The sequence below is a fragment of the Pezoporus occidentalis genome, unplaced genomic scaffold (assembly GCF_034315485.1).
Source record: "Pezoporus occidentalis ecotype Australia unplaced genomic scaffold, CSIRO_AGI_Poc_V1 ctg255, whole genome shotgun sequence".
Classification (NCBI taxonomy): domain Eukaryota; kingdom Metazoa; phylum Chordata; class Aves; order Psittaciformes; family Psittacidae; genus Pezoporus; species Pezoporus occidentalis.
Genome location: NW_026914448.1, coordinates 170,406 through 185,123, shown reverse-complemented (window position 1 = coordinate 185,123; position 14,718 = coordinate 170,406). Strand labels below are relative to the sequence as shown.

General features: G+C 50.7%; 1 protein-coding gene across 7 annotated transcripts in view; it reads left to right on the top strand.

The window, feature by feature from the left end:
* PAX7 (paired box 7) overlaps nucleotides 1-6,498 on the top strand; it is a 99,351-nt gene extending 92,853 nt beyond the window's left edge. For all 7 annotated transcript variants that reach the window (XM_062623604.1, XM_062623606.1, XM_062623602.1 and 4 more), the window contains 2 exons: nucleotides 1,756-2,002; nucleotides 5,974-6,498. In XM_062623604.1, the coding sequence (XP_062479588.1) occupies nucleotides 1,756-2,002; nucleotides 5,974-6,089 (363 nt within the window). In that variant the 3' untranslated portion in view covers nucleotides 6,090-6,498. The remainder of the gene's footprint in view (nucleotides 1-1,755; nucleotides 2,003-5,973) is intronic.
* The last annotated feature ends 8,220 nt before the right edge of the window (nucleotides 6,499-14,718 follow it).

Below are 14,718 nucleotides of genomic sequence, written 5' to 3'. Positions count from 1 at the left end.
CTATCTGGAACTTATCTGCCCTGCAGGGTAGAGGCAGCTCAGCCAGTTTTAACTTCTGGGGACCAGCAGCAAACTCTGAGCTCAGTGCAGGCTGAAAACCCTGAAGGAGGAGAGGTGAAATGAACCCTCTGAGCTCTCTGCTGCTGGCACTGCGCTGCTGGGGCAAAGCTTGTTCCCTTGTCTCTGTACCACGTTGCAGACAACCACAGTGGTCAGCGTTAGATTGATTTTCCAGGCTTTTCAACTAACGCCCTCCCCAGAACCTCCCCACTGCCTCCCCCTCCACGGGGGTCCAGCCACCCCTGCTCCCAAATTCCCCTCCCAGACAAATGCCTGGGAAGGATCTCAGGCCGGCCAAGTCGGGAGGTGGCATCACATCAAGGGAAAGCATCCTTGCAGGGCTCCTGAGTCCTTCCGGGGGGAGGAGAAGCTTTAGAAAGCAAAGGCCAGCACGTAGCTGGTTATTCAGGCTAAGCTCCAGCTCCGGCAGGAAGGTGAGGGAGGAGGGAATGGGGAAGGTGTCGGGGTGAGCAGGAAGGGGAGACGCGGCTCTATACAACCCCGCTTGTGTCCTTCCAGAGAATGTATCCTCTGCACAATAGCTCACCAGGCCTCTGGTGGGGGATAAAGGGCTCATTTTACCACTTGCCAGGCTCCAAATATTTCCAATTTGCCACTTTAATTGATGTCAATAAGGTTATGCTCAATTCGGAGGGGTTCAGCCGCTCGGCATCTGAGCGCGGGCCTGGCCCCCTGAGGTGAGAGCCTGTCCCCGCTCCCCCCTCCTTCCCCAGCCCAACTCCAGCAAGATCAACCAAGAGGCACCAGGAATTCCCTTCCTTCCCTCGCCACGGCCCCGCTCCTGCAAACTCTTTCCACTTTTAACTTGGCAGCCCGGGGGTAATTTGGCTGATTGCAGAAGGCAATTGCATTAGAGCGCTGGCGGATCAGGGTCCTTGTGTGAAGGCCAGTGGGCAGCAGCTTACCCCAAAGTCACCCGCAGGAACAAATCTGGCATTTTTTGTTGCAAAAGAGGAAAAAAGTTCATCTGTTTTCAGGTCTCAAAGCAGGAAGAGCGTTTGTGTGCAAATTTAATTACATTTTCCAAGCAAGCACTCCACTGAAATGAGCCGAACCAGGACCTGTTCTCCTTTAACATTGGAGGGGAAAGAGAACTTTGACTTTTTAGTTCCTAAAGCTGAATCCGCATCAAGGCCAGAAAGGGGTTGCATCTGGTTTGGTTGGGGACCTTTGCAAACCAAGCTCCAAAGACCTCCAAAGAAAGGAGCTGTTTTCAGTGTCCCTTTTGGAAAATAGGGATTTTTTGCTCCCTGTCTTCTGTGTCTCAGGGAGGGATGCTAAACAGGTTTGTCCCAAGTTTCTTCCTTTCTCCAGTCTTCATTCTGGACAGCACTAACACTGTAACAGGACTAACACAACAGCTAACATTGTTGGCAGGTCAGCAAAGAAAGACCAAAGATTGAGCGTACCTTGAAGGAGCTTCTCAGTTATCCCTTTTAAGGACTCTCATTAGTCCTAAGGACTAAGCGTTAGAGCCAGCTCTGGGGTCTGTGTGTTGTTTCTGGTGGAAGCAGACCTTCATTCTTCAGCCTGGCCAAACCTATTTTGGGATTGTCTCTTACAATGATAGAGCACCATTGTATGTGCACTGTTGCTCCCTAGTATGCATGAAGGCAGCTGCAGACCCCCCTTTCTCCTCCAGCCACTGACATGTTGTCTCATGTGTTTCTGCAGGTGATGAGTATCCTGAGCAACCCCAGCGGGGTTCCTCCACAACCCCAGGCTGACTTCTCCATCTCTCCCCTTCACGGTGGCTTGGACACCACCAACTCCATCTCTGCCAGCTGCAGCCAGCGGAGCGACTCCATCAAGTCCGTGGACAGCCTCCCGACTTCCCAGTCCTACTGTCCTCCCACCTACAGCACCACCAGTTACAGCGTGGATCCAGTGGCTGGCTACCAGTATGGACAGTATGGACAAAGTAAGTGCTCTGATTTCATTCCTCCTGTACAGGGAGCAGGAGAAGAGAGGAGGGGAATGTAAGAAGTTATAGATATTGTATTGGAAGGGATTTCTATAGAAATTATACAATCATAGAGTCATAAAATAGTTTGGTTTGGAAAGGACCTTAAGATCATCTAGTTTCAACCCCCTGCCGTGGACAGACTAGACCTGTCCAACCTGGCCTTGACCACTGCCAGGGATGGAGCATTTACCACTTCTTTGGGCAGCCTGTTCCAGTGCCTCTCCACCCTCACAGAAAAGACCAATAAAGAAATCTGTCCATCTAGAGAATAAAAGGGCATGTGCTCATCAGACACAGAGATTGCTCCACAGAGCCTCCCCAGCACCCTCACAGTCCAGTTCAAAAGTCCCCACTGAAATATTTTAGGTACAACATTTCTATTAAAAATAAAGACAGCTTCCAGACCTGTCTCCTTCCATCTCCCAATTCTTGCTTCTCCAAAAGCCCTACAGCGTGTTCACCCTGCTCAGCCAAATGAAAGCTGGGATTTTAATGCCATTCCTTCATGTATGTGTCTCTTCCCTCCCTGCCCTCCACCAGGCAAGGGCTGGGCCCGTACCCCAAGGTTTTTGCTCCAAAGCACATCAAGGCAATGCCTGTCAACTGGGCTGTGCTTCTGCAAAAGCTGAAGTGAGCCTGGAATTGTAATCCTGAAGCTAAACCTCAGCCCTGAAAGGCAGAGGGACCCGGGGAGGGTCTGTTTCTGCTCCTGAATGCTTGGGTCACACAAACACCAGCGAGCCTGGCAAAGGGCTCACCTGCTGGTGTTAAACTAATAATAAGTGTGGTGGTGTGAGAGAGTGATCCGCGGAGGGTTAAAGGTGCATCCTCTTCCTCCGGGAGCACTCCTGCTTTGCCCATAGCTTGTCCTCAGTGACCTTTCCTTCCATTTGGCTGTGGCTTTTTATTCCCCTCTCCGTCACAGCCCTTTAATGTCTTTAACTTCTCCAGCTAAATGAGAACCGGCTGTGGCGGCAGACGGGATCAATAGCTGCTTCCCCACAGCCCCCCTCTTTTTGGTTTTCGGGAGTTTGATCTGTGACCCCTTGACCTTCCCCTCGCTTCTGGATGTGAGGCTGGACACACGTGCTATTGATAAAAATCTTAAACAAATTCCAATACCATGGATTTCCAATAAAGATTCCCCTGGGCAAGACGTTAGTCACACCCATGTGTGTAAAAAATAAAGTAAGGAGGACGAGCGACGTTTTCCTTCTCCAGCAAAGGAGGAGGAAAGAGAAAGAAGGGTTTGTCTTGCTTTGCTGCAGGAATTTTCACTTGGGCCTCTCCTCGTGCTGATGAACAACTGCTCAGCAGCCCTATTTACGGTGTTATTTGCCCTGCTTTCCTGATTGCTGTCACAGCGCTCCCTTTTTTCTGCTGGACACCATTCTATTTGCCAGTCCAGTTCAGAACCCACTGGGCTCAGTTTGGAACAGGAATGTTTTCCTATTAATAGTCAGGAGAGCCCAGCAGCAAGCCTTGTGTGGTTGACAGTATTAGTCCTGCCATGTCCTGTGCTTAGAGACATGCAGGTCACTAGTGACGAAGGAGTTCTTCCTGCTGGGGCAAGGAAGGTAGGTGAGAAACCATCACACACCATCCATGGTGCCACTGCTTCCCAGTGCCAGGAGCTGAGGTTCCCCCCCAGCACAGTGGCCAAAGCCAGAGCCACACTGCACTGCAGGTGCAGCACAAACCATCAGTGGCTGTTCTGAGGTGGGAGCTAGATTATTGTGAAATCCCACATGTGAACACATCTGCCTATAGATACTTGCATTTACAGCTCTGCAGGGGCAGTATGTAAGTCTGCTCCACTATAAACTTTCAGATAATGAGCCCCATTTACAATAACCTCTGTGTGTGGAAACAGTTTTCATTGGTAATGAGTCCTGTCAGAGCAGTCACATACATGAAGATGCCCTTGTATAGCAAGACTTTTCCTTGTTTGGTGCGTGTTGTGTTCAGCAGATACTTCAATTCTTCCTGCTTTTTAATTCTTCTCTGCTTCTTTTAAAATGTTGACCTCCACAAAACCATTTATTGATGTTCAGTTCAAATCATATATTTCTTGTTTTATGATGCAGCAAAGAAGTATCAAAACTCTTTTTAATGAATGCTGCTACAATAAAAATGGGGGGTTACTATAATTTGGGGTAGGCTCTGTATGACAGGGGATGTAACCAGGGCTGGTAAATAAGAGCTCTGTAGGTTTGATAGGCTTTGGAATGGACCTGCAGGGAGTCTCTCCCCCCACTTCTCACCTCATTCTCTGCTTTAGAAACCCGAACCCAGGCACACTTTCTCTCTCACATAAGCAAATAAACACCCAGAGTACTTCTGGTGGGTTTCTGGTTTTATTTTGGCTTCCACTGTATTAAACCAACAAACTGTATTTTGACTTCTGGCAGGGGATGCCCTGGTGCCTTGGAGCTCTTCCCACAAAAAGCAATTACTGGGAGGTTAGCAGGTTTGTTATAGAAGGGTGGGATTGCCATCAAATTCCCATTTTCCCAGAGCTCTGGCTTTTACTTCCTTCCCTTCCCAAGCACCCATCTGAATTCAGCCAGAGCACGGGTGACAACAGGAACAGAGGCCCAACCCCACCCACAGTGTGGCTGAGGAGTGAATTTCCTCTTTACCTGCATCCTCTTGAAGACATACTTAATTTGGTTACTGACATATCAAGGGACCAAGGTCTGGATGAGAGCCATAGCTTGGGGGTCTAATCCTGTGTACACCCCACCCTTGAAGCTGGAAGCACCATAACACAACATTACAGAGCCCAGCACCCAAGCTGAGCTACCCCAGCTACAACCAGCTCCACTTGCCTCGCTGAGCTCTTTCCAGACCCTGCAGCCTGCAGAAGCTCCCCAGCCCACCTCCCTTCAGCCCCACAGAACTCACCCTGAGCCGAGCCTGCGCTGTCCCAGCCGGTGAGGAGCAGGGATGCCAGATTAATGTGGTCCTCTCAGTTCCCAAAGGCCGGAGCTGTGTTAATGATGCCGGTGATGGAACGCAGAAGCGTGAAAGGAATTCTAATAGATATGACAAGTCTAATAAGAATTTGTGTCTGGAAGGGACCTCCTCTGGGGCAGGCGCCTGACAAGACGTTGATGGCTGAAATTTGTTTACTCATTGGCACCGATTGTACATCTCCTGCCAGCTCCTTATTAATCTAATTTGAGACATTAAAGCTAGTGAAAGGGAAAGACTTTGACTGAAGCTCAGCTAATGAGCAATGTCACCATCCTGCCCCTGGTCCTCTTCCCCCTCAGACCATGGGGCAGTCAGGCGAGCTGGGATACAGGTTAAGCATCACCTCAGGAGTTATGGCTGCTGTTTCTCATCCCGATGGAGATAAGCAAAGCGCTTTCCCTTAGGAAGGGTGGATGGAGGCAGGCAGCAGAGCTTGCAGAGATGAGTCAGCACACAGCAGTGAGTCAGATTCAAGCCTTAACCAGCCTTGCTGAGCTTCCATTGGAATCTCTGGAGTCATTTACACCGAGTGCAGGAGTTGGCTTTGCCACTGTGAGATGATACAGGGAGGTGAGGCTGGAAGGCTTATCCCACTGGCTTTCTGCTCAGGCTCATCTTCAGGCAACTGCCTTGGAAACACCATTTTCAATGGCAGAAGTAGAGTTTTAGCTCTTTTCATGGAGCGATTCGAGGGCCTGCAGCAGCACACAGAGAGAACACTGCACATCAGCTTAACCCCAGCAGCATCTGTGCCATCAGGTATTTATGGCAGGACCATCACTCATTTGCAGGACCCTCATGTCTGTGACAACCACTGCACTGAGCCTCTTTGTATGAGTCTGTTTGCAAGCTCTGTTGGTTACACACCCTTTGATGCTGAAAGCCTCCGTCCACTGCATGCTAACGTTGTGCTGTTTTCTCCCCCTCCTCTTTTTTCCCCTCTTCAGCTGCTGTTGATTATTTGGCCAAGAACGTGAGCCTGTCCACACAGCGCAGGATGAAGCTGGGAGAACATTCAGCTGTTCTGGGCCTCCTACCAGTAGAGACAGGCCAAGCTTACTGAAGAGTCCGACTGTGCCAACAACCCACTCCAGCAACTTGGTAGCACTGGAGAAACACCACCAGCCTTCCAGGGATCTACCTGTACCCAGACCCTGCTCCTTCCCAATTCCCTTTCACCTTGCATCAACTTCAGCTGTGAAGGAGACGGGAAAGAGGGGAAAGGCTCTCCAAGTCTCCAGCTCCTCCTCATTCCAGAGGCAAGCCTGGCCTCTGTGACCTGACTCCTCCTGTGGCCAGAGACAATGGGTTGGGTACATTTATTAATCCCAAGTTCATACGCTCCCTCTAACCTACCTGGCCATGGCATTTTGCCCATGCTTAAGGACTATCCATTGATCTAGGTAGTTGGCATAGTCAAAGCCAAAATGATCTTTTTTTCTTTGTAAAAATGAAATGTTTCCTTTTGTTTCCTTTTCTTTCCATTGCTGTAAATTTGGTGAATGTTGTATAGGAAAGAATAACCAAGCTGATCATTAAGGGTGATGTAGTTCGGGACCACAGAAGACCTATGGACCAAACATAAGAACTTGTTTAAAAACAAAACAAAACACCACAAAGACAAATGAAACCCATAAAACATATGTTAAAGTGACAGCAAATTCCCCCCCCCCCCCCCCCCCAACTCTTCTGTTCTCACTGATGGCTTCCTAAAGCAGGGCTAAAGAAGGCCAGATTGCTGCTGCTACGCAGGGGCAGGGTGTAAGTCTGTCCAGCCTGGGACCTTTGGAAAGTGTAAATGTAAATTACTGCATGAGGACTAGAAATTATGGGCACAGGCACGAGACAACATTTACATTTCCTCTTAGGGACCAATTTATGACTATCACTGAAGAGACACGGGCATCAGATAGCAGCAGGGGATGCGATAGCGGACACTGGCCTTGCACACACAGAGGAAGGACATCAGATGCACCTGATCACGTTGGAGCTTCTGCCCATGCAGTTGGGAAGGGCAAGGACTGTCAGTGGCCCTTCCTTCACTCAGCAGGAGAGACGCTGGCCATGAGAACAAAGACAAGAGAGGGAAGAGTCAGAGGTGTTTGTTAGCTGCCTGCTTGGAGAGGGTCAGTGCACAGGGCCAGGTTCTTCTACAAGTAAAGGGCTACCTGAGAGAAAATGGGGCTTGTTCTCGAGGTGCTTTTCCACAGCTGCCTCTCACTGAGGGATGGATGTGGCTGTGGAGTTAGAGGGGAGATGTCTGACGAGTCTTTCTAACACAAGGTAGGAGGAAAAGGTGCTCTCAGCTGCAGCGTTGCCCCTATCTGTACTGCAGGGAAGGATTTACTGTACCAACAGCAGGAGAAATGTGTGCCCCTGTCCATCCTCCCAGCTCTTCCCTCTCATTCCGTGTACTATTCCATACAACTCAGTCTCTCCCTTCCTTCTGCTTTTCACTTTGGTGGTGGAGCATTTCTCTCTCTCTAAGCCAGATCTTGTTCTCTGGATTTATCACCCCACTTTGCTGTAGCAGCCGGTGCTCTCGCTTTTGTATCGCCTCACAAGTCTGCTCAGCGCAGTGCGCAGATAAAAGCAGCCAACAATAAGAGGTTATTGCTAAGGCCTGACCCACATGAGTTTTGAAAGAGATTCCCTTTTGCGTGTGGTGATGATCCTTGATGATTCTTGAGCAGATGATGTCTAACACAGACTTCTCCCTCCTCACCTTCCTGTGTTGAGAGGCTTCAAGAACATGCTAAAATGTGACCTGGAGAAGGCAAAGAAAGCTGCCCCTGATGTAACAGCCTGATGCAGAGAATCTGTGCGAGCCAGGAGCTGATGTGTGAAGTCCAGTGGCAACAGGCAGGACTTAAAGTCATCTACAGACTGTAAGGGTTTATAGTACACTTATTTTATATGTCTGCTTTAGGTTAATGAATGTCTGCTTTTGTCCACTGGTGATAATGGGGGACCACGTGTTATGGTCTAGCGTATGCTCCTGGGTTCTTAAAGGAGATGCTTCCCTTGTGCTCCCTTCTGTTGCTGCTGCTGCTTCTGCTCTTTTCATATAATCTCCCCTTGGTTTTGCAGCTGCAACAACATTTTTCTGGGGAACTCTCCCCTGCCTTTCCCCAGCACCATTTATCATGAGCCACCAAGCCACTTTCCCTTGAGCCGTACGGGCAAGTACCTGTTCTGACCAAAGCAGAGGTTTGCTGCTTACGTAGCTCAGCATCCTATCAGAGTCACATCTGGCTTCCATCAGCTGTGCTTTATGGCTGTGACAGAGCCTGCTCGACATTCCTAAAGCGTATTAATACACCAGCTTGGCCTCTCACATGTTTCTGTGCAGGGCAACGTGGGCATCTAGAGGCCATGTTGCCATCCTTTATGCTCCAGAGATCCCAATTCAGCCTCTGCTTGCCCAGCTCTATGACACGTACAGCTTCCCTTCTTAGTTGTGAAAGACTTTTCTTGGATCATGAAGCTTTTGGAGCACTTGAAGCTTGGATTCTTCTCATCCTTTCTCAGGGCAGTATGTAGCACCTACAGCTGGGTGAGGCCGAAGGTACTGATTCCTTGAGGTGGCTGAATGCCTCAGACCGGTCGCATTCCCTGGAGCGCTCTCCCTGCTTTGTGCCACTTTGAGATCTCAGCAAGCAAGAGGTGATCTAAGGAAGAAATCCCTGTTGAATTCCAGTACTAACTTAAATGTCATTCCCAGTACCAGTAACCTTCAGCCACACCTGCACTGGGGGATCGAGGGTGAGATGAAGCATTAATGACTGAAGTACCTGTTTGAATTTGCTCCTGTCTCTCAGTCTCATTCTGCAGCACACGATTTTCTTGTGTGCCACTTTTAATAGTATTTAAGAGGCCAAATGGCCATAATCACCCTGTCTGGGAGCACCTTCAGATCTACATTCCCCTTACTACTGGAAGATGGAGGTTGTGGATGGTGAGTGCTGACCCCGTATCTATCCCAGACAGTTGCAATCTCTTCTTCATAGTGAAACTTCTGACCAAATGCATTCCTAGCTGCCTGCTAAACTAGAAGGAAAGCTCAGTTTGTCATGAGAACTGCTTGTCTGCTACTCCTGCTCTCTTCTCCCTGCTGGTATCTCATCCATCCTCCTCTGTGTGCACACACATCTCCCAAGCATCCCTCAACAGCGGATACCTGGTCCGCACCGCGAGCACGTTGTTGAGGAGAGCTTGAGCTGAGCTCGGCGCTGCGTGCAGGACCCCAGGAGTGAAAAAACATTAAAAAGAGGGAGCTCTGTAGAAACTATTTGCCAGTTACCTTCACTAGGAAGTCCCTGACCACCTGGGCACTGCTGTAAATAGAGTTCTTAGAGGAGCATGGAAACGGCCCCGTGCTAGCACAAATAGCTGTTCTCTGACCTTTCCCTCGTGGTCGCACTTTGTACATTAGTTGGAACTTTGGTCATGTGCTGTATGTTTATAGGAAGTTGACATTTTTTATACTAAACCCCACAGTGAGTGCCGTGCTAGTTATAAAAAAAGATACAAAAATAAGGGGGAGGGAGGGGAGGAACTGTAGAAATTTGCCTATCGTGTGTTTTCAAAATACATTCCAGAGTCTTTGGGGTGGGATGGGTTTGATTTGGGGATTCTTTGGCTTTGGTTGTTTCTTTGTTTTGTTTTAAGGTATGTTCATGTATGAAAGTCAAAGTATTTTTCGATTGGGTTTGGTTTGGTTTATGGATTGCCAGCCTCGGCTCTGCTGACAAGAGACAAACTCAGCGGGTAGGGTGGGATGGGGAGAGGGGGGGACAGAACAGTGGGAGGTGCCTTGGAGGCGAAACAAAACCATGCATGGAAGAGTAGCAATCAGCAGCGGACAAGTGTTGGACAGCAGGACCCGGAAGAACATGTGGATGCAAAGCAGACCAAATGGGGACTGAGCAGATACTCAACTACTGGTGACTCTGAGGGTGCCTGGCAACCCCACAATCCTTCTGCACCTCATCCAAAAGAACCACCAAGGGAAGGGACGTGCTCCAGAGACCTTCTCTCAGGTTGGCATTTCTTCCATGCCTGCAGATGAGAACTGACATCCCTGGGGGGACAGGAGAAGCTCCGAGTGGGTTCCTTTTACCTCCCCGTGCCCCTGCCCTCACCTCTCAGCACCATCCTGAGGCCACCCAACGGACATCTCCTCACTGTGTCCAGTAACTCAGCAGATTGGCTCCTGTCGCTCAGAGACTTTGTGTATTTAATGCTTCTAACTCGTCATCCCTAACACCTCCATATACCCACCTGGGGAGTATCTACATAGCACTATAGGACATTCCTTATTCTAGTAACTGCGGATATGTTGCTTCTGTGTTTGACTCATAGCCATTTTGCTCCATGTGTATGCCTGTGCGTGAGCCTGTGCGTGTGTGCCTGCGTGCGTGCGTGTGTATATATATAATCGCACCATAATTTATTCAGCTATATGGAGTAGTCTTAGTAGGAAGAGAAACTGGTTTTGCTTTAACTACCTGCTGCCTGTAGGTGTCTCTCTGTAACTCAGGCATAACTGTTATACATTAAAAGAGAAGAAAAAAAAAAAGGATTAAAAGTGCCTTTGGGTGCTTTGCTTGCTTTAACCGGCTCTGCGGCGTGCCAGGAGCACAGGGGGAAGCCGGGAAACCCAAACTGTTCACACGCACATCCAAACCACAGATGGTTTTGCTAAAGAAGCAAATCTGCGTGCTCCAATCCCGACCGAAAACGTGGAAAAGCCACATGAATGAGCCCAACATTCAGTTTCCCTGTGACTTTTCACAAGGGGAGAACAGTCTCCGGGCCTGTTCCAAACACAACTGGTTCTTTATGCACGGGCCGGGCTGGTACCGCGCCGTAACTCCGGCTCGGCGGGCACCTGGCTTTCGTTACACGCCAGAGCGCGGCGAACTGGTTTGAAGCTCCACAGAGGAATACATGGCTCCGGGCTCCAGGGATCGGGAATAAAGCTTTCTGCCTTGAAACAAAGCCCTGAATTCAAACGCTGAAGTTCCCATCTGAAGACGTTTTGGCTCTCTGTAAAATAAGTTGATCTTCGGCCAAGTTGTGCTGGATGAACATCCGCACGCAGAAACTAATTAGACGCTTTGGTTTCATTTTCTGGTTGCCTCTGAGCAGAGAGACAGGTCCATGGGAGCTAACCAGCTGCCCAGACCCAGCTGAGATCCCCCTTAGATAAGACACACAGTGAGATGATGTCCCGTTGCTGCAGAAGAGGCAGCATCCTGCCCACCTGGAGGATCCCACCAACACAAAAAGGCTAAGCAGGGTATGGGGGCTTTGGCATTACAAACTCTGCCATTCCAGAGTCCTGCACCTCACATGCACTCCACTGGTCATGGTAAGCTTCAGAGTTAGCACTGGGTGAGATCTTTCATAGAATCATAGAATGGTTTGGGTTGGAAAGCACCTTAAGACCATCCAGCTCCAACCCCTGCCACAGGCAGGGACACCTTCCACTAGAGCAGCTTGCTCCAAGCCCCTGTGTCCAACCTGGCCTTGAACACTGCCACGGATGGGGCAGCCACAGCTTCTCTGGGCACCCTGTGCCAGCGCCTCAGCACCCTCACAGGGAAGAGCTTCTGCCTTATCTCCAACCTGAACCTCCCCTGTTTCAGTCTGAACCCATCACCCCTTGTCCTGTCACTCCAGTCCCTGATGAAGAGTCCCTCTCCAGCATCCTTGCAGCCCCCTTCAGACACTGGAAGCTGCTCTGAGGTCTCCACGCAGCTTCCCTTCTCCAGGCTGAACAGCCCTGGTGTTCCCAGCCTGCCATGTTTGCCCTGCTCCCCTTGGCTCTATGACTTTGAAGCAATCCTGAGCCAGTGCCCGGAGCCCTGGGTTTAGGCAGGGACCTTCGCTGGAAGCTGTGCAGTGTCCTCTGCAGTCCCCTGGGCCCAGCAGCACTCAGAAGCCATTCTTAGTGCCCAGCAAAGCTGCCTTCAGGTTGGGTGGGAAATAGAAACCCAGGACCGGGGGCTGCCCCGTGCCTGGCTCAGGGCTGGGGCAGCTCTGGGCATGCAGGGACTGCCCAGGCAGAAGCTTTGATTGCTCTGAGGGTTACCCCTAGGAAGTGTTCCAGGTGTTCCAGGTCTCCAGATGGGGAAAGGTTGGGATGCACAGCTCCTGCACCAGGGAAAGGCTGGGATGCACAGCTCCTGCACCAGGGAAAGGCTGGGATGCACAGCTCCTGCACCAGGGAAAGGTTGGGATGCACAGCTCCTGCACCAGGGAAAGGCTGGGATGCACAGCTCCTGCACCAGGGAAAGGTTGGGATGCACAGCTCCTGCACCAGGGAAAGGTTGGGATGCACAGCTCCTGCACCAGGGAAAGGTTGGGATGCACAGCTCCTGCACCAGGGAAAGGTTGGGATGCACAGCTCCTGCACCAGGGAAAGGCTGGGATGCACAGCTCCTGCACCAGGGAAAGGTTGGGATGCACAGCTCCTGCACCAGGGAGAGGTTGGGATGCACAGCTCCTGCACCAGGGAAAGGTTGGGATGCACAGCTCCTGCACCAGGGAAAGGCTGGGATGCACAGCTCCTGCACCAGGGAAAGGCTGATGGGATGCACAGCTCCTGCACCAGGGAAAGGTTGGGATGCACAGCTCCTGCACCAGGGAAAGGTTGGGATGCACAGCTCCTGCATCAGGGAAAGGTTGGGATGCACAGCTCCTGCACCAGGGAAAGGTTGGGATGCACAGCTCCTGCAGGGAAAGGTTGGGAAGCACAGCTCCTGCACCAGGGAAAGGCTGGGATGCACAGCTCCTGCACCAGGGAAAGGCTGGGATGCACAGCTCCTGCACCAGGGAAAGGTTGGGATGCACAGCTCCTGCACCAGGGAAAGGTTGGGATGCACAGCTCCTGCACCAGGGAAAGGTTGGGATGCACAGCTCCTGCACCAGGGAAAGGTTGGGATGCACAGCTCCTGCACCAGGGAAAGGTTGGGATGCACAGCTCCTGCACCAGGGAAAGGTTGGGATGCACAGCTCCTGCAGGGAAAGGTTGGGATGCACAGCTCCTGCACCAGGGAAAGGCTGGGATGCACAGCTCCTGCACCAGGGAAAGGCTGGGATGCACAGCTCCTGCACCAGGGAAAGGCTGGGATGCACAGCTCCTGCACCAGGGAAAGGCTGGGATGCACAGCTCCTGCACCATGCCAAGGGCACTGTGCTGTCAGAAACCCCTTGGTGATAATTCTATGGATAATTACATGGAATGGGGAGTCTCTCTCTGTGGAGGAGCTGTAACCGACTTCAGCCCTCAGAGCAGCAGCGTTAGCCCAGCTTCCTCGCTGTGTCCTGGGGGAATTACATTTGGCATCTGCAAATTTAACCCACACTGAAGCCCCCAATCCCACCTTGGACCCGCACTCATCAGCAGCACCGGATTTTCACCCCGGAGCCGGTGTGTTTGGTAGTGGCCAAGCCACAGTGCACATTCACACACGGAGGGGTTTTAGAGGAGCACTAAACCAGGACAACGCCATTCCCAGCCGCATCTCTGCCTTTAAACGCATCCTAACCCTCTGATGGAAGGTACCAGCTTTGTGCTTCCCCACCAGCCCTCCCCGGGATGACTTTGCTCCAGCAATGGTCACGTCCAGGCTCTGCCTCTGTTGCAAGCGTTTCAACACTGCCCTCAACCGTTCCCTGAGCTCCTCGGCCTCCCTCCTCACGGCTCAGACCTTATCTGAGGAGCGCAGGATATTTCCCAGGCCTTGCCAGAGCCGAGCCGTTGCCCTCTGAAAGACATCAAGGGCGCAAGCAAGCCCCACGAGGGAGCTGCTCAGCCTGATGGAGCTCCTGCTACAAGCATCACCGGTCAATTACGGCTCTAAGCTGTCATCAGCTTTAATCTGCTGATAAGAAGGTGATAAATCAAATTCAAGTCAATGCGACACCAGCTGCTAACTTCTGCATCCTGCACGCTGGGGCTGACCCCGGTGGCTGCATCACATCCGTGCTGGTCCCATGTCATTGGACTTGACCTGAGGTGCTGCACACAGCCTCCTGCACTTGGCAGGAAGGGGTTGCTCCTCCATCCCCGTGGGGTTTAATGTGCACGTTTCCACCTCTGCTCTTCGCTCTGGTGGTTATTTCTTTAACTGTGGTTTCACACCTACTCCCTCTGGCTTCCAGCAAACCCCTCACAGCCCAATGCCATCTAAACCATCGCCCAGGCTCCATGCAGCCCTCCTGATCCCCCACTGCATCTTCCTCTGGGGCTCTGCAGTTAGCTGCTGGAGAAAGCACGGGACCAGTGTGACTCCAAGTGAGCAGAGACACAGAGCATCTATCTGTATCTATCTCTATCTCTATCTCTATCTCTATCTCTATCTCTATCTCTATCTCTATCTCTGTCTCTGTCTCTGTCTCTGTCTCTGTCTCTGTCTCTGTCTCTGTCTCTGTCCCTGTCTCTGTCTCTATCTCTATCTCTGTCTCTATCTCATCTCTATCTTTGTCTCCATTCCTACTCTATCTCTATATATCTACCTCTACATCTTCATCTACATCTGTATATCTATATATCCACATATCTATATATCCATATATCCACATACCTATATATCCATATATCCACATATCTATATATCCATATATCCACATATCTATATATCCATGTATCTATATACCTACATATCTATAGCTATAAATCT